At 44.1% G+C, this 25,842-nt stretch overlaps 2 protein-coding genes across 6 annotated transcripts; one reads left to right on the forward strand and one right to left on the reverse strand.

Annotated features, from left to right (window-relative positions):
* Positions 1–58: 58 nt before the first annotated feature.
* On the reverse strand, positions 59–19,029 carry LOC121540330 (chromatin assembly factor 1 subunit A). The gene is made up of 16 exons (XM_041849121.2): positions 18,721–19,029; positions 17,901–17,951; positions 16,042–16,709; positions 15,876–15,932; positions 15,499–15,743; positions 15,284–15,344; positions 15,093–15,145; positions 14,748–14,981; positions 13,053–13,224; positions 12,767–12,847; positions 12,188–12,292; positions 11,732–11,987; positions 3,342–3,480; positions 1,328–1,643; positions 1,139–1,226; positions 59–1,010 (listed from the first exon to the last, which is right to left on the reverse strand). Exons 1-16 carry the CDS (start codon positions 18,791–18,793, stop codon positions 904–906), a joined length of 2,706 nt encoding a protein of 901 aa, XP_041705055.2. The 5' UTR covers positions 18,794–19,029; the 3' UTR covers positions 59–903.
* A 2,510-nt stretch (positions 19,030–21,539) lies between these two features.
* LOC121540328 (secretory carrier-associated membrane protein 4-like) lies at positions 21,540–25,717 on the forward strand. 5 transcript variants are annotated; one of them, XM_041849119.2, is made up of 7 exons: positions 21,540–21,722; positions 22,274–22,305; positions 22,649–22,777; positions 24,275–24,431; positions 24,532–24,633; positions 24,907–25,024; positions 25,190–25,717. In XM_041849119.2, exons 2-7 carry the CDS (start codon positions 22,299–22,301, stop codon positions 25,370–25,372), a joined length of 696 nt encoding a protein of 231 aa, XP_041705053.1. In that variant the 5' UTR covers positions 21,540–21,722; positions 22,274–22,298; the 3' UTR covers positions 25,373–25,717. The 5 variants fall into 5 exon arrangements, with proteins under 5 accessions (XP_041705053.1, XP_041705051.1, XP_041705050.1 ...); XM_041849117.2 differs by having other exon boundaries at positions 21,540–21,717; XM_041849116.2 differs by having other exon boundaries at positions 21,540–21,703.
* Positions 25,718–25,842: the final 125 nt, after the last annotated feature.

A 25,842-nucleotide genomic window follows, 5' to 3' on the forward strand; every position in this document is an offset into this window, starting at 1 on the left:
TTTTGCTTCACCCCCCCCCAAAAAAACTTTCCTCAGTGTATATGCACATAAAAGAATGTTAACGTTTAAATAATGCTTTTATTTAAAGACACATTGTGAGACCTTTAATCATCCCTGAAAACTAACAGTTGGGACAGAAAAGCATTCTGAATGTCTCTGCCACTGAAAAAAGAAAGGCAAACGGCAACGTTTTTAATAATGGACAGCCATTCACTATTCCACCTCTAAACCATTATTAAGAAGAACACAACATTGAGGTTTAGAATAGTACAATAAGCACTGTTTAGCAGCCTGAGAAACAGCAGCACCTGCCATATTGAAACCCATTAACAAAACATACATTTCTCAATAGAAAGGATGAGTGGTGGCATGTTGATAAAGGTATCCAGATAAACGGGGGGAACAAGGAGGAAGGCATAAAAGTGCAGTACAATTAAATCATAATTTTTTAATTAATTCAACCAGTTCAAGTATTATTATGTTCTTTAACAACAAATGTGTATATATATATATATATAAAAAAGGAGGACACTGGGCCTATGGTCTAGCAGACGGCAACTACTAGAGTGGGCACTGGTCCACCCAATCTACCATAGTAGCAGAGCCTTGACTGTCTGAGCCACCTTCCACTCCTCACCAAGCAAAGCCACCCATTTAAACATGTCTGACACTCCAACTGAACCAAGTAATAAATGGTTGAGCATTGGAACAAAATATACCATGTCCTAATAAGTTTCTCGGTCAGACATTTTCATTTTTACAGGCAATTGTCTGGTACTTAGAGAGGAGGGGGGGGGAGTAATACTGTGTGGGTGGCATGTGTGCCACTACAGAATGTTATCTTGAGCGAAGACCTGATTCTATCTGACACAAATACACACCCCCAGAGTCAGGGGGCAGTTCTTAGGCGGTGGCCGGGGTGGGAATGGGCCGGTGCAGGGGGAGAGCAGCTGTATCAGAGGGGGTCACCTCCATTTTTTCTGTGGAGGAGGTATCCTTTCTGGAAGATCCTGCAGGGAAAGACATATTTAGTGTCACTGTCAATACCTCCCTTCTTCCTTATATCTAGGGAAAACAAATACTATGCGTCCATCAGGGCCAAACAATCTGCTTCATGAAAGTTATTTTGAGGTCTCACCTTTCTGTGTGCTGATTATGACACAGTCTGCTTCATCCTCATCCTCCTCTGTGTCTGCCTGGAAGCCATCCATCTCTATCGCATTAGCCTGGAACAAAGGAGTGCTCATGAAAATCTGATGCACAGCGGTCTTAGCAATAGGATCTGAGCAAAAGTACTTCATATACATACTTTATCAGACTGTCCTACCTGCTCAGAGTCAGAAGCCTTCTTCATGAACTTGGTGATGGACATGCTGCCGGCACTCTTCCTCTTGTTGGAGGACGAGAGTGTGGCGGAGGTCTGTGGGGTGGTTGGGAAGTTGCCCTGTGAGCCCATGGCCGCCGAGGCCTCTTCACGGGACACATGGGCCCCAGAGGTGAGGTAGTTCCACTGGCAGGGTACAGGGAGAGCCTCCTGGCTGAAGCAAGCCAGGACCTCTGTGTGTACGTACCAGCAGCAGCGTCTGTAGGCCGAGCGCTTCTCATACACGGCATTTCCCTTGATAAGGCGCTTCAGGCGGATCCTAGAGTAAAAGGAAAAAGGAGACCATCTCAGTTATGAAGAAAACAAAACAAAAACGCTTTAATATAGCATTTGCACCTGTACATGATTTACTTATGCAATAAGGCCCGAGGGGGTGTGGTACAGCGCATTCGGAAAGTATTCAGACTGCTTGACTCTTTCCACATTTTGTTACGCCCCATAATGACAAAGCAAAAACAGGGTTTTAGAAACTGAAAGAGTACATTTACATAAGTATTCAGACCCTTTACTTTGTTGAAGCATCTTTGGCAGCGATTACAGCCTTGAGTCTTCTTGGGTATGACGCTACAAGCTTGGCACACCTGTATTTGGGGAGTTTCTCCCATTCTTCTCTGCAGATCCTCTCAAGCTCTGTCAGGTTGGATGGGGAGCGTCGCTGCACAGCTATTTTCAGTTCTCGCCAGAGATGTTCGATCTCGTTCAAGTCCGGCTCTGGCTGGACCACTCAAGGACATTCAGAGACTTGTCCCAAAGCCACTCCTGCATTGTCTTGGCTGTGTGCTTAGGGTCGTTGTCCTGTTGAAAGGTGAACCTTCGCCCCAGTCTGAGGTCCTGAGCGCTCTGGAGCAGGTTTTCATCAAGGATCTCTCTGTATTTTGCTCCGATCATATTTCCCTCGATCCTGACTAGTCTCCCAGTCCCTGCCGTAGAAACATATCCCCACAGCATGATGCTGCCACCACCATGCTTCACCGTAGGGATGGTGCCAGGTTTCCTCTAGACGTGACACTTGGCATTCAGGCCAAATAGTTCAATCTTGGTTTCATCAGAACAGAGAATTTTGTTTCTCATGGTCTGAGAGTCCTTTAGGTGGTTTTTGGCAAACTCCAAGCGGGCTGTCATGTGCCTTTTACTGAGGAGTGGCTTCCGTCTGGCCACTCTACCATAAAGGCCTGATTCGTGGAGTGCTGCAGAGATGGTTGTCCTTCTGGAAGGTTCTCCCATCTCCACAGGAGAACTCTGGAGCTCTGTCAGAGTGACCATCGGGTTCTTGGTCACCTCCCTGACCAAGGCCCTTCTCCCCCGATTGCTCAGTTTGGCCGAGCGGCCAGTCTTGGTGGTTCCAAACTTCTTCCATTTAAGAATGATGGAGGCCACTGTGTTCTTGGGGAACTTCAATGCTACAGACATTTTTGGTACCTGAGCTCAATTTCGAGTCTCATAGCAAAGGGTCTGAATACTTATGTAAATAAGGTAATTCCGTTTTTTATTTTAAAATACATTTGCCAAATACTATAAATACCTATTTTTGATTTGTCATTAAGGGGTATTGTGTGTAGATTGATGAGGGAAAAAAACAACTTAATGTTAGAATAAGGCTGTAACCTAACAAAATGTGGAAAAAGTCAAGGGATCTGAATACTTTCCGAAGACACTGTATATGGCCAATATACCACAGCTAAGGGCTGTTCTTAGGAACGACGCAACGTGGAGTGCTTGGATACAGCCCTTAGCCGTGGTATATTGGCCATATACCACAAAGGTGCCTTATTGCGATTATAAACTGGTTACCAACATAATTAGAGAAATGTTGTCATACCCATGGTATGTGGTCTGATATTCCACGGCAGTTAGCCAATCATCATTCAGGGCTCGAACAACCCAGTTTATAATATACGTTTAATAGTGACTATATATAATTTACTCATCATGTAAAATAGCAAATGTTTAGAGTTACCTGGTGGGGATGTCTCCCGAGTTCTGGGGGCTGGAGATAGACAAGGTCAATTTCTGGCGACAAAACTCCTGGAACTCTGTGATGATCACCTTATTGCTGTTCACATTTCCATGGAGCAGTGGCAGCAACTGGGACAGCACTGAAGATATGGTATGGGAAATGGGAAGGTGTTTGAAAACACATTCTACATCTAGGCCTATTCATGTCAGGTTTGGGCAAAAGGCTGCATCCAATATGATCATATACAGTATCTCACAAAAGTTAGTACACCCCTCACATTTTTGCAAATATTTGAGTATATCTTTTCATGTGACAACACTGAAGAAATGACACTTTGCTACAATGTAAAGTAGTGAGTGTACAGCTTGTATAACAGTGTAAATTTGCTGTCCCCTCAAAATAACTCAACACACAGCCATTAATGTCTAAACCGCTGGCAACAAAAGTGAGTACACCCCTAAGTGAAAATGTCCAAATTGGGCCCAATTAGCCATTTTCCCTCCCCGGTGTCATGTGACTCGTTAGTGTTACAAGGTCTCAGGTGTGAATGGGGAGCAGGTGTGTTAAATTTGGTGTCATCGCTCTCACACTCCCTCATACTGGTCACTGGAAGTTCAACATGGCACCTCATGGCAAAGAACCTCCTGGGGCAGTCCTGTATTTCAGCCCCTTTTCAAGATTCCTGACACATTTACAAAAAAAAAAAAACCGTATACCATATTTCAGACTTCCCATTCATTTGATCAGATTTGACATTCATTGCATTCCAACACATATTTTTTGCGGTCATAATGATAAGATCTGATGAGGTTAAACACTACTCCAACTGGATGAAAGCTCTGATATTCTGCACAATGCAACTGAAAAAAGACGTAGGCCAATGTGTCATATCGTCAACCAATCACCAATTTGGTTCAATTCTGCCAGGCTCAATTCCAGCATAATTTTGTCAGAAAGGACAGTCAATTGTTCACAAAAAGCACACTTCTAACAGAGAGCTACAAATTCAAAAGTAAGTAAATAGACTAACTATTAGACGAAAATGTATACAGTACTTTAGCAAACTTGTGTAGGGCTCCATGCTCTTGTTTTAGGCCTAAGTAATTGCGTACGGGTGACAGACAGAGCTCATAATCATTAAGCACATTTGTTGCTACTTCACTCAATCCAGTTTTGAAAGTCTCCCTTCGTAACTGTTTACATGATTCTTGGCGAAACATTACCAGATTTTTATAAAAACAACCACATCTGCGTATGTTCTCTCTTTTCTTCATCTCCACGCGTGATGTGAAATAGTTGGTGTGCTCGATTTAGCTCGCTCGATGCAGCATGATGAGTGCAGATGAATCACATGTTGGTCTTGGGTGTTAAGTCAATCTCCACAATCAAAACGTAGATTTTAGTGTAAATATACTCTACTAGTCAAAAGTTTGGACACACCTACTCATTCAAGGGTTTTTCTTTATTTTTTTACATTGTAGAATAATAGTGAAGACATCAAAACTATGAAATAACACATATGGAATCATGTAGTAACCAAAAACAGTGTTAAACTCAAAATATATATATATTTCAAATAGCCACCCTTTGCCTTGACGACAGCTTTGCACACTCTTGTTATTCTCTCAACCAGCTTCACCTGGAATGCTTTTCCAACAGTCTTGAAGGAGTTCCCACATATGCTGAGCACTTGTTGGCTGGTGTGCCTTGTTAAAAGTTAATTTGTGGAATTTCTTTCCTTCTTAATGCGTTTCAGCCAATCAGTTGTGTTGTGACAAGGTAGGGGTGGTATACAGAAGATAGCCCTATTTGGCAAAAGACCAAGTCCATATTGTGGCAAGAACAGCTCAAATAAGCAAAGAGAAAGGACAGTCCTTCATTACTTTAAGACATGAAGGTCCGTCAATACGGAAAATTTCAAGAACTTTGAAAGCTTCTTCAAGTGCAGTTGCAAAAACCATCAAGCGCTATGATGAAACTGGCTCTCATGAGGACCACCACAGGAAAGGAAGACCCAGAGTTACCTCTGCTACAGAGGATAAGTTCATTAGAGTTACCAGACTCAGAAATTGCAGCCCAAATAAATGCTTCAGAGTTCAAGTCACAGACACATCTCAATGTCAACTGTTCAGAGGGGACTGTGTGGATCAGGCCTTCATGGTCAAATTGCTGCAAAGAAACCACTACTAAAGGTCACCAATAAGAAGAAGAGACCTGCTTGGGGAAAAAATACAAGAGCAATGGACTCTATCCTCCTGATTCCTGCTTATAAGCAAAAACTAAAGCAGGAAGCACCAGTGACTCGGTTAATAAAAAAAGTGGTCAGATGACGCAGATGCTAAGCTACAGGACTGTTTTGCTAGCACAGACTGGAACATGTTCCGGGATTCTTCAGACAGCATTGAGGAGTACACCACATCAGTCACTGGCTTCATCAATAAGTGCATCGATGATGTCGTCCCCCACAGTGACCGTACGTACATACCCCCAACCAGAAGCCATGGATTACAGGAAACATCCGCACTGAGCTAAAGGGTAGAGCTGCCGCTTTCAAGGAACGGGACTCTAACCCGGACGCTTATAAGAAATCCCGCTATGCCCTCCGACGAACCATCAAACAGGCAAAGAGTCAATACAGAACTAAGATTGAATCGTACTACACTGGCTCTGACGCTCGTCGGATGTGGCAGGGCTTGAAAACTATTACAGACTACAAAGGGAAGCACAGCCGCGAGCTGCCCAGTGACACAAGCCTACCAGACGAGCTAAACCACTTCTATGCTCGCGTCGAGGCAAGCAACACTGAAGCATGCATGAGAGCACCAGCTGTTCCGGATGACTATGTGATCACGCTCTCCGTAGCTGATATGAGTAAGACTTTTAAGCAGGTCAACATTCACAAGGCCGCAGGGCCAGACGGATTACCAGGACGTGTACTCCGAGCATGTGCTGACCAACTGGCAAGTGTCTTCACTGACATTTTCAACATGTCCCTGACTGAGTCTGTAATACCAACATGTTTCAAGCAGACCACCCTAGTCCCCGTGCCCAAGGACTCTAAGATAACCTGCCTAAATGACTACCGACCCGTAGCACTGACGTCTTTAGCCATGAAGTGCTTTGAAAGGCTGGTCATGGCTCACATCAACAGCATTATCACAGAAACCCTAGACCCACTCCAATTTGCATACCGCCCCAACAGATCCACAGATGATGCAATCTCTATTACACTCCACACTGCCCTTTCCCACCTGGACAAGAGGAACACCTACGTGAGAATGCTATTCATTGACTACAGCTCAGCATTCAACACCATAGTGCCCTCTAACCTCATCACTAAGCTAAGGATCCTGGGACTAAACACCTCCCTCTGCAACTGGATCCTGGACTTCCTGATGGGCCGCCCCCAGGTGGTACGGGTAGGTAACAACACATCTGCCACACTGATCCTCAACACGGGGGCCCCTCAGGGGTGCGTGCGCAGTCCCCTCCTGTACTCTCTGTTCACCCATGACTGCATTGCCAGGCACGACTCCAACACCATCATTAAGTTTGCCGACGACACAACAGTGGTAGGCCTGATCACCGACAACGATGAGACAGCCTATAGGGAGGAGGTCCGAGACCTGGCCGTGTGGTGCCAGAATAACAACCTCTCCCTCAATGTGACCAAGACAAAGGAGATGATTGTGGACTACAGGAAAAAAAAGAGGACTGAGCACGCCCCCATTCTCATCGACGGGGCTGTAGTGGAACAGGTTGAGAGCTTCAAGTTCCTTGGTGTCCACATCACCAACGAACTATCATGGTCCAAACACACCAAGACAGTCGTGAAGAGGGCACGACAAAGCCTATTCCCCCTCAGGAGACTGAAAATATTTGGCATGGGTCCTCAGATCCTCAAAAACTTCTACAGCTGCACCATCGAGAGCATCCTGACTGGTTGCATCACCGCCTGGTATGGCAACTGCTTGGCCTCCGACCGCAAGGCACTACAGAGGGTAGTGCGTACGGCCCAGTACATCACTGGGGCCAAGCTTCCTGCCATCCAGGACCTCTATACCAGGCGGTGTCAGAGGAAGGCCCTCAAAATTGTCAAAGACTCCAGCCACCCTAGTCATAGACTGTTCTCCCTGCTACCGCACGGCCAAGCGGTACCGGAGTGCCAAGTCTAGGTCCAAAAGACTTCTCAACAGCTTCTACCCCCAAGCCATAAGACTCCTGAACAGCTAATCATGGCTACCGGACTATTTGCACTGCCCCCCACCCCATCCTTTTTACGCTGCTGCTACTCTGTTAATTATTTATGCATAGTCACTTTAACTCTACCAACATGTACATATTACTTCAACTATCTCAACTAGCCGGTGCCCCCCGCACATTGACTCTGCACCGGTACCCCCTGTATATATAGCCTCCCTACTGTTATTTTATTTTACTTCTGCTCTTTTTTCTCAACGCTTTTTTTGTTGTTGTTTTATTTTTACTTTTTTTGTTAAAAATAAATGCACTGTTGGTTAAGGGCTGTAAGTAAGCATTTCACTGCACCTGTTGTATTCGGCGCATGTGACCAATACAATTTGATTTGATTTAATTTTGGCCCATTCCTCCATGCAGATCTCCTCTAGAGCAGTGATGTTTTGGGGCTGTCGCTGGGCAACACGGACTTTCAACTCCCTCCAAAGATTTTCTATGGGGTTGAGATCTGGAGACTGGCTAGGCCACTCCAGGACCTTGAAATGTTTCTTACGAAGCCACTCCTTCGTTGCCCGGGCGGTGTGTTTGGGATCATTGTCATGCTGAAAGACCCAGCCACGTTTCATCTTCAATGCCCTTGCTGATGGAAGGAGGTTTTCACTCAAAATCTCACGATACATGGCCCCATTCATTATTTCCTTTACACGGATCAGTCGTCCTGGTCCCTTTGCAGAAAAACAGCCCCAAAGCATGATGTTTCCACCCCCATGCTTCACAGTAGGTATGGTGTTCTTTGGATGCAACTCAGCATTCTTTGTCCTCCAAACACAACGAGTTGAGTTTTTACCAAAAAGTTATATTTTGGTTTCATTTGACCATATGACATTCTCCCAATCCTCTTCTGGATCATCCAAATGCACTCTAGCAAACTTCAGACGGGCCTGGACATGTACTGGCTTAAGCAGGGGGACATGTCTGGCACTGCAGGATTTGAGTCCCTGGCGGCGTAGTGTGTTACTGATGGTAGGCTTTGTTACTTTGGTCCCAGCTCTCTGCAGGTCATTCACTACGTCCCCCCGTGTGGTTCTGGGATTTTTTCTCACCGTTCTTGTGATCATTTTGACCCCACGGGGTGAGATCTTGCGTGGAGCCCCAGATCGAGGGAGATTATCAGTGTTCTTGTATGTCTTCCATTTCCTAATAATTGTTCCCATAGTTGATTTCTTCAAACCAAGCTGCTTACCTATTGCAGATTCAGTCTTCCCAGCCTGGTGCAGGTCTACAATTTTGTTTCTGGTGTCCTTTGACAGCTCTTTGGTCTTGGCCATAGTGGAGTTTGGAGTGTGACTGTTTGAGGTTGTGGACAGGTGTCTTTTATACTGATAACAAGTTCAAACAGGTGCCATTAATACAGGTAACGAGTGGAGGACAGAGGAGCCTCTTAAAGAAGAAGTTACAGGTCTGTGAGAGCCAGAAATCTTGCTTGTTTGTAGGTGACCATATACTTATTTTCCACCATAATTTGCAAATAAATTCATAAAAAATCCTACAATGTGATTTTCTGGATTTCTTTCCCCTCATTTTGTCTGTCATAGTTGACGTGTACCTATGATGAAAATTACAGGCCTCTCATCTTTTTAAGTGGGAGAACTTGCACAATTGGTGGCTGACTAAATACTTTTTTCCCCCACTGTATATGTATGTATATACAGTGGGGAAAACAAGTATTTGATACACTGCCGATTTTGCAGGTTTTCCTACTTACAAAGCATGTAGAGGTCTGTAATTTTTATCATAGGTACACTTCAACTGTGAGAGACGGAATCTAAAACAAAAATCCAGAAAATCACATTGTATGATTTTTAAGTAATTAATTTGCATTTTATTGCATGACAAAAGTATTTGATACATCAGAAAAGCAGAACTTAATATTTGGTACAGAAACCTTTGTTTGCAATTACAGAGATCATACGTTTCCCGTAGGTCTTGACCAGGTTTGCACACACTACAGCAGGGATTTTGGCCCACTCCTCCATACAGACCTTCTCCAGATCCTTCAGGTTTCGGGGGCTGTCGCTGGGCAATACGGACTTTCAGCTCCCCTCCAAAGATTTTCTATTGGGTTCAGGTCTGGAGACTGGCTAGGCCACTCCAGGACCTTGAGATGCTTCTTACGGAGCCACTCCTTAGTTGCCCTGGCTGTGTGTTTCGGGTCGTTGTCATGCTGGAAGACCCAGCCACGACCCATCTTCAATGCTCTTACTGAGGGAAGGAGGTTGTTGGCCAAGATCTCGCGATACATGGCCCCATCCATCCTCCCCTCAATACGGTGCAGTCATCCTGTCCCCTTTGCAGAAAAGCATCCCCAAAGAATGATGTTTCCACCTCCATGCTTCACGGTTGGGATGGTGTTCTTGGGGTTGTACTCATCCTTCTTCTTCCTCCAAACACAGCGAGTGGAGTTTAGACCAAAAAGCTATATTCTTGTCTCATCAGACCACATTACCTTCTCCCATTCCTCCTCTGGATCATCCAGATGGTCACTGGCAAACTTCAGACGGGCCTGGACATTCGCTGGCTTGAGCAGCGGGACCTTGCGTGCGCTGCAGGATTTTAATCCATGACGGCGTAGTGTGTTACTAATGGTTTTCTTTGAGACTGTGGACCCAGCTCTCTTCAGGTCATTGACCAGGTCCTGCCGTGTAGTTCTGGGCTGATCCCTCACCTTCCTCATGATCATTGATTCCCCACGAGGTGAGATCTTGCATGGAGCCCCAGACCGAGGTCACCCTGCTCAAGAAAGCACATATACAGGCCCGTCTGTATATGAATCTGAACGATTCAGAGGAGAACTGGGTGAAAGTGTTGTGGTCAGATGAGACCAAAATGGAGCTCTTTGGCATCAACTCGCCGTGTTTGGAGGAGGAGGAATGCTGCCTACGACCCCAAGAACACCATCCCCACCGTCAAACATGGAGGTTGAAAAATTATGCTTTGGGGGTGTTTTTCTGCTAAGGGGACAGGACAACTTCACCGCATCAAAGGGACGATGGATGGGGCCATGTACCGTCAAATCTTGGGTGAGAACCTCCTTCCCTCAGCCAGGGGGACCAGGCAAGGAGGGCATTAATCAGAGAGGCAACAAAGAGACCAAAGGTAACCCTGAAGGAGCTGCAAAGCTCCACAGCGGCGATTGGAGTATCTGTCCATAGGACCACTTTAAGCCGTACACTCCACAGAGCTGGGCTTTACAGAAGAGTGGCCAGAAAAAAGCCATTGCTTAAAGAAAAAAAAAAGCAAACACATTTGGTGTTTGCAAAAGGCATGTGGGAGACTCCCCAAACATATGGAAGAAGATACTCTGGTCAGGTGAGACTGAAATTGAGCTTTTTGGCAATCAAGGAAAACGCTGTGTCTGGCGCAAACCCAACACCTCTCATCACCCCGAGAACACCATCCCCACAGTGAAGCATGGTGGTGGCAGCATCATGCTGTGGGGATGTTTTTCCCCATCGGCAGGGACTGGGAAACTGGTCAGAATAGAAGGAATGATGGATGGCGCTAAATACAGGGAAATTATTGAGGGAAACCTGTTTCAGTCTTCCAGAGATTTGAGACTGGGACGGAGGTTCACCTTCCAGCAGGACAATGACCCTAAGCATACTGCTAAAGCAACACTCGAATGGTTTAAGGGGAAACATTTAAATGTCTTGGAATGGCCTAGTCAAAGCCCAGACCTCAATCCAATTGAGAATATGTAGTATGACTTAAAGATTGCTGTACACCAACGGAACCCATCCAACTTGAAGGAGCTGGAGCAGTTTTGCCTTGAAGAATGGCCAAAAATCCCAGTAGCTAGATATGCCAAGCTTATAGAGACATACCACAAGAGACTTGCAGCTGTAATTGCTGCAAAAGGTGGCTCTAAAAGTATTGACTTTGGGGGGTGAATAGTTATGCACGCTGAAGTTCTGTTTTTTAAATCGTATTTCTTGTTTGTTTCACACAAAAAAATATTTTACATCTTCAAAGTGGTAGGCATGTTGTGTAAATCAAATGATACAAACCCACAAAAAATCCACTTTCATTCCAGATTGTAAGGCAACAAAATAGGAAAAATGCCAAGGGGGGTGAATACTTTCGCAAGCCACTGTATCTGCATTATATTCCCCCAGACATAAGAATGTACTCACGCTGCTCATCTTCTTGTAGTTTCTGTTGTAGTTTCTGTACGTTGTCCTCTGGGGTGGTGGGCTGCGGCTTTGGCAGGGGTTCTACCAGGCACACAGCAAATTGCTGGAAGAGTTCCAGAGGGGGACCCTCTCCCTCCCACACACAGCCTCTCACCACCGCCTCCAGCACCTTCACCTTCTTCTTGGCCATCAGCTCGTCCCACTCCCGGGCCTTCAGCTTCTGACGAACCTTCTGCTTCTCTGGGTCGCCACCCTCCTTGAATCACGTCACAGAGATAGGAGCAATTAAGGTGAGTGCTCAACATTGGTAGTAGATAAGGTATCCACCCCTTATAATGTAAAGCACTTTAAGAACTTAAATTATATATCCATTATTAGTCAAACCAGTCCACCGGAAAAGAACAGTAAAGAAAATGAATGAGGCATGCATACGGATTGTAGGGCAATTGAATGTACCTCTTCCTCCTCCAATGCCCCCTCCCCGTCTGATAAGTAACCATGTGGTACAAAGAAACCATCCTCATCGTCGTCGTCATTTTCACCTCCCTCATCATTATCCTCCTGCAAAAACAACAAAAGAGTCAGTTTAGTCAGGGATGGGCAACATTGATTGGGGTGGGGGCCACAAATAAATTGAATTCATGAAGGGCCGCAGTGGGTCTGCCTACCCACATCCATCCCCCAACCTTGCGGCCCACCTATTGACAGCCAAGATAATTTTATATGATAACTGATGATCAATGGGCCCAACCCCGGTCGGTAATTCGACCATGCTTACTACAAGTTTAGATAGCTGGCCACTCGACTAACGTACCAATAAATAAATAAAAATAGCTGACATGGGCTAATTAAGTGACTGCTGATGCACAACCAAATTTCGAAATTGCACATCGTGTATTCTATTATTCTAACTCTGAACAGTAAGTTGAGACCCCGACCGAGCCCCCCCCCCAAAAAAGATGAGCAAATCTTAATATCAAACAGAACAGCAGAGCATCAGAAGCTGTGACAGAAGAGTATTTAAGAGAGACCTACCCCTTCACTGTGTGACAGGGACTCTCCTGGCTCCTCCTCCTCCCACTCCTCATCACTGTCCACCTCATAATCCAACAGGTCCTAGCGAGAACACAAACTTTTGTCATACATAGAAAACTCAAACATGGAAGTCACAGTGCAACTGATGTCACCACCAGAACACATTCTTCACTCACTTGACAAATTGGATATGGCAGGGATAGTGAGAGCAATATGGCAGAAACTAAGACATAAAGAAGTGAAAGGCTTGAAAAGGATCATGGTCAGAGAATGAGGGAAGCCTTACCTTGTCCTGTCTGAGAGGGTAACGTGGGGAGATGTGGGGGCTCTTTTTGCTCCACGTGCCCCAGTAGGCAGGCCGGTAGTTCTCACGGAACTGAAGGAGCTTCATGCGGCCGTATCGCTGACGGTCAGGCACACCGTCCGGTTTAGGCCCTTTAACTATAACTATACACTCCCTATGCAGAGAACAGAGAGAGGGGCCAAAAAGACTATAGGAGGATACATACACTGAACAAAAATGTAATCGCAACAATTTCAAAGACTATATTGAGTTCATATAAGGAAATCAGTCAATTGAAATACATTTATTAGGCCCTAATCTATGGATTTCACATGACCGGCAATACAGATATACACCGCAATACAGATATGCATCTGTTGGTCACAGATACCTTAAAAGGGTAAGGGTGTGGATCAGAAAACCTGTCCGCATCTGGTGTGACCACCATTTGCCTCATGCAGCGCAACATCTCCTTTGCATAAAGTTGATCAGGCTGATTGTAGCCTGTGAAATGTTGTCCCACTCCTCTTCAATGGCTGTGCGAAGTTGCTGGATATTGGGTGGAACTGGAACACGCTGTCATAAACGTCCATCCAGAGCATCCCAAACTTGCTCAATGGGTGACATTATTTATTTTATTTTTATTTAGTCATTTAGCAGACGCTCTTATCCAGAGCGACTTACAGACATGTCTGGTGAGTATGCAGGCCATGGAAGAACTGGGACATTCAGCTTCCAGGAATTGTGCACAGATCCTTGTGACATGGGGCCGTGCATTATCATGCTGAAAAATGAGGTGATGGCAGTGGATGAATGGCATGACAATGGGCCTCAGGATCTAGTCACGGTATCTCTGTGCATTCAAATTGCCATCGATAAAATACAATTGTGTTTGTTGTCCATAGTTAATGCCTACCCATACCATATAACCCCATCATTGGGCAATCTGTTCACAACGTTGACATCAGCAAACCGCTCGCCCACACGACGCCATACACACCATCTGCCCGGTACAGTTGAAACCAGGATTCATCCGTGAAGAGCACACTTCTCCAGCGTACCAGTGGCCATCGAAGGTGAGCCCACTGAAGTCGGTTACGACGCCGAACTGCAGTCAGGTCAAGACCCTGGAGCGCGCAGATGAGCATCCCCGAGATGGTTTCTGACAGTTTGTGCAGAAATTATTTGGTTGTGTAAATCCACAGCTTCCTCAGCTGTCCGGGTGGCTGGTCTCAGACGATCCCACAGGTGACTCCCTCAAAACTTGAGACATCTGTGGCATTGTGTTGTGTGACAAAACTGCACATTTTAGAGTGGTCTTTTATTGTCCCCAGCACAAGGTGCACCTGTGTAATGATCATGCTGTTTAATCAGCTTCTTGATATGCCACACCTGTCAGGTGGATGGATTATCTGATCTTGCTCACTAACAGGGAGGTAAACATTTGTGCACACAATTTGAGAGAAATAAGCTTTTTGTGCGTATGGAAAATTTCTGGGATCTTTTATTTCAGCTCATGAAACCTACACTTTACATGTTGCGTTTATATATCTTTTTCAGTGTAGAAACAGCCTCTTTACAGTAGGAATCGCGCATTCTTTGTAGTTTCACAAAATGTCAAGCGTTCAGTCATTCAAGTCACCTATTGTTGCCATCACGGCCACCCAACAATTGTGATTTTTAGGGTGTGATGCTCACCTCATAGAGTCTGTGATTCTGGGCTTGGTTGGGCCTGATCTGCGGGGCTTATTTCTGGTCCAGTCCCTCAGGCCATCCAGGCTTCCATCAGGTTTAGCCAGGTACCGGTCCAGTTCCTCCAGGACTGCCTCCTCACACTGGACCCGGGTTAGTGGTGCCAGACACATGTGCTCCTTTATCTCAAACGGAGCAAACTTTCCACAGGCAGACACAAGGGTCTGAGGTGTGAGAGACAGAAGGAAGGAAAGTTATAGATTAAATTCACATGCCACTATTTTGTGATTGAGATGTTGTTTTCTTTTTCAATCCAGTCAGAGGTGTCTTGCCTTAGTGACCTGCTGAGTAGTCTTCGGTTTCTGTAGGAATCGTGTGATCTCTGCTTTCTCTGCTTTGAGCCTCTGAATATAACATTTTCAGATGTATTATCAGGTCTATTACAATGACATGGCAATTGTCAAGCGTCAAATGTCAGTGTCAGACATTACATTTAGGTTTAAAGAATAGAAAAATCCCTCAGCAAAAAATGATCAACTCACATCCTTTTCTTCTTTCAACCGTTTCTCCTCCTCTTTCTTTCTCTTGTCTTCAAGTTTTGCCCTGGGGGAAATTATATCACGTTTGTCAATTGCAAGGATTACATTTGCATTAATAAAAAAAAAATCAATCAAATGTTTCCAGTCAAGTCAATATAAAAGTAACAAGACATTTCAGATCTGTAGCTCTAGGGGGTTTTTGATCAAGCAACACTCACTCTTGCTTCGATTTGCGTTGCTCCTCTTTCGCTCTTAATTTCTCTGCTTTTTCCATTTCCTCTTTTCCTTTTTTCTCTCTTTTTTCATGCTCTTCTTTCTCCCTTTTCTCCTTTCTTTCCTTCTCCCTCTCCTCTTTCAGTTTGCGAGCCTCCTCTTTCTTCTTCTCTTTAACGGCTTTAGCCTCCTCCCGCTGCCGCTCTCTCTCTTGGCGCTGGCGTAGCCTCTCCTCTTGCTCCTGCAAACTCTATGAAGAGAGGAAATAACAAATTCAGCTTCAGATAAGTATTTAGATGTAGATATTTAAATAGGCATTGGGATGCAAAATTTTGCCAATTAGTAGTGAAATACAGAAGTGATCTATTGCAGCTCATTATACCTTTATAGAGCATCTTTTCACTGTTTTCTGCTCTATTTTAGGGGTGGTATTTGGCTCCTGGAAAGAGAAGAAAGGTAACATAGCTTTCTGATGTGTACATTTACACAAAGATCACTGATGACAGACATTGAATGTTTATTGAATCTGATTGCGAGTCGGTACTCACCGTGACAGTAGGATTGTTCTCCGTCTTGGCAGCCTCTGGGGAGCTCTCGGCCGCTGACAGAGAGCTGGTGGATGAAGGAGACAGCATGGACCCATTTCCATGACTGGACATATCAGCCTTGACCGACTCTTCTTCTTCCTCCTCCGCTTCATCTTCCTCCTCCTCTGTGTCAGATCCCTGTGTGGTATCTAGCTGTGAGACGGATGCAGTGTCCTCCCCGTCCTTCTCCCCATCCTGTTCACCCCCCAGTTTGCCATCCTGTTCACCCCCCACCTTGCAGTCTAAGGGCCCTGTTGTGGCAGTGTGATCTGTTTTGGTGGCCGTTACAGCACTCAGAGTTTTGCTCAGGTGGTTGTTTTGTGTGGGAGGACACAAGGCAGAAATGGGTGTCGCAGGTTGCTGCTTTAGAGGGTCTGTTGAATTAGAGCCCTCAGTGAGATCAACAACTATTATTTTGGCAGGGGAAGTTTGGCTGCTGTGACTCATGAATCCATCCAGGGGTCCGCGGCCGTTAACCAGTGCTGGTCCGTGACGCATGGGTAGCGGGGAACTCTCAGATTCATTCTCCCCATCTGAGAGCCCAGGCTGTGGGCGGGGAAGGGCACAAGTTCTTTTGGGTTCACTGGTCTCTTTGGGCTCTGGGTTCAGACGCTTAAATGGAAGGCGAGCTGAGGAGAAAATACTTTTTATTATCACTGATTTTAAGTTGGACTAAATCCATTTATCTTTTAAGTATTTGGGAAAACAACGAAAGCAAAGACAATTAATTAAATAATTTGATTCATTGTAATATAATTTACTAAATGAGAATCTCTGAATTATTTATAATAGTTTGATAGCATTATGTTATTATGTATCATCAGTCTCCTTTAGCAAAATAAAAGCATCTAATTGTTTATTTTACCAGGTTAGTCTCATTGAGATTAGAAATCTATTATAGAAGAGAGACCTGGCCAAAATAGCAGCACACAATATTTCAGCCATAATTACAATTTAACACAAAGCACTACAGTTTAAAAACATACATTTAGGAGATTTTGCATCACCTTTGACCTTTAACATGTTGGCTGGAGTTTTACTGTTATCTATTGCCAGGTAAGGGGAGTTGTGACATAGGTCGAGTGGAAATCCAGCAAATAGTATACGGAGGTAATATGCATTCAAAACACCCGAGGTTCACTTACCCTGAACAAGCTTCTTGTTGGCATTGCTGGGTTTGACTTTGCCATCCATACCTGTAACCAAAATGTGAGGAGATAAGATAACAATCACACAACCAACCACACAACTGTTTTTCAATGCAGCAATAGTTCCAGTTGCAAACAAGTTGCGTCACTTTAATTGCTGCACAACTCTGTCACTAAAACAAATAATTATGTGCAGTACCTTCATATGTTCAAAATCAAAGGACTACCACAAAAAGAGTCACAACACTGTATGACTTAAACACTAATTGCTTTATCCCCCACTCAATTGTATTCAAGCTATAGGCTAGTCCTTAGTTTACTCATATGGTTAGTTTAACAAATGCATCCAGGTTATTTAAGGAATGATCTGTAATAATAAATACATGTCAGTCAACTAGGAAGCGAGTAAGTTATCTAGACTTGCCACTTAACAAGTAAATGGGACTATCACTGCAAATCAAATATGTTTAATCAAATTGTAAAAGCTACGAGACGATGGCACAACTGATTGGGCTAAGTATATGGAGGTTTTTGCTTTTCTCTCCCGCCATTCGGTGAATCAATCGAAGCCCAGTGCAAAGACCCGGCTGTGGCTACACTCACACCTCTAGTGGTGGAGAGAAATTGGTTAGCCTCAAAGTAAAATAAACAAATTCCGTTTGTTAAAGTTACCCTGAACAAGCTTCTTGTTGGCATTGCTGGGTTTGACTTTGCCATCCATACCTGTAACCAAAACAAAGCGAGGGAGATAAGATAACAATCCTACAACCATCCTCCCCTCATCACTCAGTTACCGTTTGATGGACTTAGTTTTTCAATGCACTTTTACTTTATCAGTAAATGCAGCAGTACAATGGTTATAGCTGTCGAGCCGGCAATGTTGTGACTCATGTCTAACGGAAATGATATTTTCCGACTATCAACAAACTGGTCAGCAAAACCACTGTTTAATCATTTCGGTGCATATTAGCTTACTAGCTAACGTCAGTTAGCTGAAGGCCATGGGGGTGTCTAGCTAGAAGCAGGCTGGCAAGGTTAACACCAATTCTAACTAGCTAGCTAAGTTAGCTAGTTAACTAGCTAGAATTGGTGTTAACCTTACAAGCTAAGTTAGCTAGCTGACGAATAGTTAACTATAAAGAAGAACGTTAGCTAACTACAGTAACGTTAGATTGATCTTCTAGCTATACAAGCTAGCTTGAACTTCAAGTGTACATAAACGCTAATTTTACACTTCACTACTTGCTTGGAAATGTTATGAGGGGCTGGATAATAAAAACGTAAATTCGCTAACGTTAGCTATCTAACAGTTACTGTAGTTAACCTTTCTTTGACGTGTTAGCTAACGTTAGCTAGTTATAGTAGCTAGCTAACGTATTAAGACAGAAGTTGGTGTTGACTATGTGGCCATAGGCAAACTGAAAGGTAAATAAAAAAAATTACTAAATTCCATAAACATTTGAAAGGTTAAAATAGAACATATCGTCGCTACCTCTCCTCCGTGGAGTGGATGCTAAATGCCCGTCCACGGATTGATCTTCCGCCGCCAGCATAACAGCCACCATCCGAGAGACTTCCCTCACTTTTGATATCCTTGTGCGGAAAAAAGTTGCAATATAACAACACCATATGATGTAGCAATATTGACAGGTCTTCCAGAGTAACACTGTTATTCTGCAAAATATACTATAAAGTTGACTGGATTTTACTATTTTTAAGACTAAGTAGCTAAATGTTATTCTTTCCCCACCCCACACACACTCCCTTTGGATCCCGTTGCAGCCTCCCGCCCGTCGTCAGTCAGATTTGGCGGGAGTATGTCGCTCTCCTCAGAATCATTTGCTGATTGGCCAGAACTCTTCTTCGACGCTGGGGTTTCACGGCAATTGGGATCCAATATTTATGGAGCATTATCGCCACCAACTGTACTGGGGGTGACAAAAGGAAACCATACGATTAGTGGCGTAAAACTAAAACAAAACAAAAATAACTTCACGAAAACTAACTCCTTCATTTCTTCACACGAAAACTAACTCCTTCATTTCTTCAAACTTCCATAACTCCCTCCCACCAATGTGTCGTGAACACATTAGCATGAGCAAAAATTGTGGAATCTACTTAATTTTGTTTGGAGTAATAAATCACATTATTTAAAAATAGTGTATTATGTAATACTCAAGATCAGGGAGGTAGCTGCCAATTACTTCACACTGAAAGAAGTTAAGCTACACTAACGCTACCATTAAGAAACATGTAGTTTAAATAACTAAAGTTACTTTGAAAAAGTAGTTCACTACATCCAAACTACTTTTTGTGAGAAATTATCATACCTAAATCTGAAATGTCAGACTACAAATTGCGAGAACAGTTCACTCTGGAATGTGTAGTTAGCTTACTAAACACTATAACTATGTTTCAAGTGAGAATTAGGCAGTTCTGATGCCGAAAACGAAAGGAAATTCTTGCCAACTTTAACCATATTCTATATTATTTTAGCAAAATAAGTAGTGTGTAGTTCCAGTTGTTAGCTGGAAGAAATTAAGGAGTTCGTTTTTGTTAAGTTCTTTTTGTTTTGTTTTAGTTTTCCTCCTCTAATCGTATGGAGTTTCCTTTTGTCACCCCTGTACAGTTGGTGGCGATAATGCTCCATAAATATTGGATCCCAATCGCACGTGAAACCCCACTGACGAAGAAGAGTTCTGGCCAATCAGCAAAGGATTCTGAGGAGAGCGACATACTCCCGCCAAATCTGACTGACGACAGGCGGGAGGCAGCAACGGGATCCAAAGGGAGCGTGTGTGGGGTGGGGAAAGAATTACATTTAGCTACTTAGTCTTAAAAATAGTAAAAACCAGTCAACTTTATAGTATATTTTGCAGAATAACCGATTGAATCGTACTACACCGGCTATGACACTCATCGGATGTGGCAGGGCTTGAAAACGATTACAGACTACAAAAGGAAGCACAGCCGCGAGCTGCCCAGTGACACAAGCCTACCAGACGAGCTAAATCACTTCTATGCTCGCTTCGAGGCAAGCAACACTGAAGCATGCATGAGAGCACCAGCTGTTCCGGATGACAATGTTCCGGATCAAATTTTATTTTATTTGATTAGCTACACCACTACATAGCAAAAAAGTTATTAACTACTGAAAACACTACCAAGATTTGAATGAAGTTCAGCTACCACCAAGCTAAAGCAAAATTTTATTCAATTACTTGTTGAACTACATGTCACTACTTCTCAACAACTGCAACTGCTACCAACAGAACACAATTTTCAAGTGTTTACACAACTATTATCTTCTTAGCTCTTATTGTGGGACTTTGACTGTGGGAAATCACCATCCCAGTCAGTCAATTGTGCGTATTGGACATTAATATTGCACTCTCAGTGTTGCCATCTTAGCGACTTTGTCGCGATATTTAGCGAGTATTCAGACCCCTCTAGCGACACATTTTCAAAAAAGCAACTAGCGACAAATCTAGCGACTTTTTCTGGTGTTATTGGAGACTTTTGGAGACTCTAACATGAAAGCACGTATCATTCTTACTCTTCTCAACGAGCAGCGGGTGCTGCTGTGCTGCCGTGGTTCCCACCCCCGTCCCAAAGCACTCATAGGCGGCCCAGCCCTTGCGCAGCAGTCCCTCCCAGCTGCAGTCAGAGCAGGAGATGTACACCCCTCCGCGTCCAGACTGCAAATGAAACGCGCATGCGGGAAGCCGCCGCTGGCTGATCCGGCCCTGGCTTACATTCAGGGCGGGATGTAAATGTAAAATATTTTAAAAAACAAGAATCGACAAAAGAAAGTTCATTTGTAGTTCTAAACATATTTAGGGTGTTTTTTACTCACTTTTTGTCTCTCCCACAATGTTATTCCTCTTTCCTACAGCTCCTTCAGAATTACATGCACATGGCCAATTATGCAAATTGGGTGATGACGTCATTTAGCGACTTTTAGGACAGCCAATAGCTACTTTCCTTACTGAGGAGTTGGCAACACTGCACTCTACAGCCTGACCTATGGATTGTGCACCCGTGAAATGGAGTATCAGCCTACTCACTGACAGCCACAGAACATAACTATGTGGAGTTTACACAAATATTAGTGTCTTAGCTATTATTGCAGGACTTTGAATGTGGGAAATCACCTTTACAGTCAGTCTATTGTGTGTATTAAAAATAATATTGCACTGCACAGCCTGACAAGATAATTATTTGCCATAAAATAGCTGTTTTCTTGTGTATGACAATAATCATTCTTCTCTGAAGCATAGATTGGTCAGTCATTGTAGTCACACATCTCCTGTTTACGCCCTCTATAGTTTACGGGATCTGTAGTTTAACAGTCGAATAATTGTATTGCAAAATCCCTTTCTGCTACCTTTGTAGAACTACCACTCCCTCAATGCATTGTTGTGGCTTCTGCAGGATTTGAGTGTGGTCGACGACGCATCCCGAACCGAACTGGAGTAAGCGGTTTTCAGTTAGGTGCTAGCAGAACATTGAATTACAAGAAACTACGTGATTATATTTATTTATTTATTTAACATTGAATCTGCTAACAACTCATCAGCTGACCCTTTTGTGACAATTCGCTTGAAATCCACTAACAAACCATCACCAAAGATTTGTATAACTGTCTGTGCCATCAATGTACTAGCCATTAGCTAAATGGGGGTAGCTATCTAGCTACTGTAATCGGGCATTTTATTTCACGCGGGGTCTTATTTTTTCCGAAAAACATAGCTAGCTTTCTTCTGTTTTACAAAATTGTTAATTAAGGGTAGGTTTATCTTTTAAACTGGTTTTATCTCATATACAGTGATGGTTTATCTCGAGTTTACTAGAAAATGACCTGTACCTCCTAGTATACCCATATCTCATTTATTGCATGTCAACTTTGTCATCATCTTGATATGAGTATTTTGTTGTTGATTAGTTGTGAATGATAATGCAAGTTCCCAGATAAATATTGCTACTTTCTCTTTGAATGTTTATGTGAGTTGTAAAGAATGCCAATTCTTTGTGTTATGTTGCAGGAAAGGACACAAACAGGATTTCATAATGACAGGTTTGTATCAATGTTTTGCAATTGAAGTCTTGAAGTAAACAATTCAATTCAGTTCTTAATGAAACATAACATGTACCTGCAAAAAGTAATGCATGCGCATGACAGATTCTAAGTGACACACTCAATATTTTTTTATTAAATTAGCTGTGACATAGTCTTAGTTCAATTGTGAACTGTAGACATAAGGATCAACTAATAACACTGAACACTTTCACTATTGTGTATTACCATTTGTTATATGTTCCTTAAAATCCTAAAATGTCACCGTATTCAAGTTTTTCCGTGCCATTTCTGCACTGACATCCCGTTCTCCCACATGTAATAATCTGTTTCCTGTTTTCAGAGCGGGTCAACAACTTTCCCCCACTGCCTCAGTTCCTGAGAATCAAGCCCTGCTTTTATCAGAATGTGGAGGAGGAGATCCCAGCCCCGCACCGACAGCTGGTGCGCCGGGTCTACAACCTCTGGATGTGTGAGTTACACCAAATACATTTCTTGAGTTACATAGTCCTACTGTGGGAACTGGGCTGTAATTTCATTCCATGCTGAGAGAATGGCCGGGTTTGAGAGGATCAAACCCGCAATGTACACTACATGTCCAAAGGTATGTGGACACATGCTTGTTGAACGTCTCATTCCAGAATCATAGGCATTAATATGGAGTTGGTCCCCCCTTTGTTGCTATAACAGCCTCCACTCTTTTGGGAAGGCTTTCCACTAGATATTGAAACATTGCTGCGGGGACTTGCTTCCATTCAGCCACAAGAGCATTAGTGAGGTTAGGCACTGATGATGGGCGATTTGGCCAGGTTCGCAGTCGGCGTTCCAATTCATCCCAAAGGTGTTCGATGGGGTTGAGGTCAGGGCTCTGTGCTGTATGGACCTCGCTTTGTGCACAGGAGGGGCATTGTCATGCTGAAACAGGAAAGGGCCTTCCCCAAACTGTTGCCACAAAGTTGGAAGCACAGAATCATCTAGAATGTCAATGTATGCTGTAGCGTTAAGATTTCCCTTCACTGGAACTAAGGGGCCTAGCCCGATCCATGAAAAACAGCCCCAGACCATTATTCCTCCTCCACCAAACTTTATAGTTGGCACTATGCATTCGGGCAGGTACCGTTATCCTGGCATCCGCCAAACCCAGATTCGTCCGTCGGACTGCCAGATGGTGAAGCGTGATTCATCACTCCAAAGAACGCGTTTACACTTCTCCATTGTCCAATGGCGACGAGCTTTACACCACTCCAGCCGACGCTTGGCATTGCGCATGGTGATCTTAGGCTTGTGTGTGGCTGCTCGGCCATGGAAACCCATTTCATGAAGCTCATGAACAGTTCTTGTGCGCCTCCCGAGTGGCGCAGCGGTCTAAGGCACTGCAGTGCTTGAGGCGTCACTACAGATCCGGGTTCGATCCCAGGCTGTGTCGCAGCCGGCCGCGACCGGGAGACCCATGAGGCAACGCACAATTGGCCCAGTGTCGTCTGGGTTAGGGGAGGGTTTGGCCAGCCGGGATGTCCTTGTCCCATCGCGCTCTAGCGACTCCTGTGGCGGGCCGGGCACATGCACGCTGACATGGTCGCCAGTTGTACGGTGTTTCCTCCGACACATTGGTGCGGCTGGCTTCCAGGTTAAGCGAGCAGTGTGTCAAGAAGCAGTGCGGCTTGGCAGGTTCATGTTTTGGAGGACGCATGGCTCTCGACCTTCGCATCTCCCAAGTCCGTACGGGAGTTGCAGCGTTGGGACAAGACTGTAACTACCAATTGGATATCACGAAAAAGGGCTAACAATTACAGTTCTTGTGCTAATTTGTGACTGACTGACTGATCTACAAATAATAATGAGTCGTTATTTATGATGACGGGTGATTTTGTAGATCATCAGTCAGTCGGCAGTTGCCTGCATTCAGTTTGATGCTCTCGAGCGAGGCCAATTTGTTGACATTTTTCTTCCTGTGTCTCTCATTCTGCAGTGTATACAGTCACACTGTGTGTGAATGTGGTGTCATGCATAGCTTGGTGGGCAGGAGGGGGAAGTGGAGCCAATTTCGGCCTTTCCCTGCTCTGGCTTGTTCTCTTCAGTCCGTGCAGCTACACCTGCTGGTTTAGACCTCTCTACAAGGCCTTCCGGTAAGATCTCCTCAACAAACATCAAGCCAAACATCCATCATTTTGCACTCCAAATATATTTTATTGACTGACTCCATATATCTCCCTTTCTCTTTCCTAGGGCTGACAGTTCTTTCAACTTCATGGCCTTCTTCTTCATCTTCTTTCTCCAGTGTGTTCTCGCTCTCATTCAGACTGTGGGCATCTCTGGTTGGGGTGCTTGGTGAGTAGAAATATTTTATTTCATCAGTCTGAAAAGCAGACAAAGTCCTAAACAGTGCCATCTGAATGGCTTGTCACTTATTTCACCTCAATAATATAGAAACATCTTCACAGTTTAGCAATAAAGATCACCTGTAGATTTGTATCAATCACCTTCATTTTACTCACTGTGTCATGCTATGATTGGTGAAAAACTGTAAAGTTTGTAATTCAGTGTTCATGCCATTAACAAATACTAACCCCACTGCTCCACCACTCTGAGGAACCCCTAAAGTGGTTGGATCGCGACAGTGCTGTTTTTCAGCTACAACGTGGGTTCTGCTGTAGTCATGCTATTCTCAGCTCTGCTCTTCACTCTAGTGACTGTGTTAATGGGACTGGTTCTCATCAGGGTGAGTCCAACAAACACACACCTGAAAAATGCACAAGCACATGGAAACACACACAAACCAGAAAAATACACAGCCATTTTGACAATACACTCATTGTAGGCAGAGAAAGAGAATAAACTAGCATGACTGTATGACTGGTTGGTTTGTCTGCTCTGTTCCCATCAGGTTCACAGGCTGTACCGTGGTGGAGGGGGCAGCTTTGAGCGTGCACAGGAAGAGTGGACCACTGGACTCTGGAAGAGCGCTCCCGTGAGAGAGGCCGGTTTCAATGCTGTCACTGAAACTGGCCCAAGCCTACCCCAATACCCTGCTGCTGTGCCAAGTTACCCAGACAATGGCTCCTGGTGATACCCTAAGTGGACTCTAGATGGAAACTGAGCACTCTCTCCATGGCAGGCAGGCTGGATAATACTATGAAATGCAAAGCTGGAATTTTAGTAAGAATGTTATAAGAGAATAATCAGCTGATTTTATTCAGCAGTACTTTAAGATTGAAAGAGGCCACTATTATAGATACTGTTTATCTGATAGGGAAAAGCATATAAGCCTTATATTGTTGAAAAGATTTGATGGATAGCCAAAATATGATCCATTCCATTGCACCCGTTTACATTTAGTATGTTCCACAATATGAATCTGATCCTTCATATTTGGAATAGTGACTGAAAGAACATGATTTTTATTTACATTTTACATTGACATTTTAGTAATTTAGCAGACACTCTTATCCAGAGTGACTTACATGAGCAATTAGGGTTAAGTGCCTTGCTCAAAGGCACAATCGGCAGATTTTTCACCTAGTCGGCTCGGGGATTAGA

This window comes from Coregonus clupeaformis, chromosome 26 (genome assembly GCF_020615455.1).
Source record: "Coregonus clupeaformis isolate EN_2021a chromosome 26, ASM2061545v1, whole genome shotgun sequence".
NCBI classification, from domain to species: domain Eukaryota; kingdom Metazoa; phylum Chordata; class Actinopteri; order Salmoniformes; family Salmonidae; genus Coregonus; species Coregonus clupeaformis.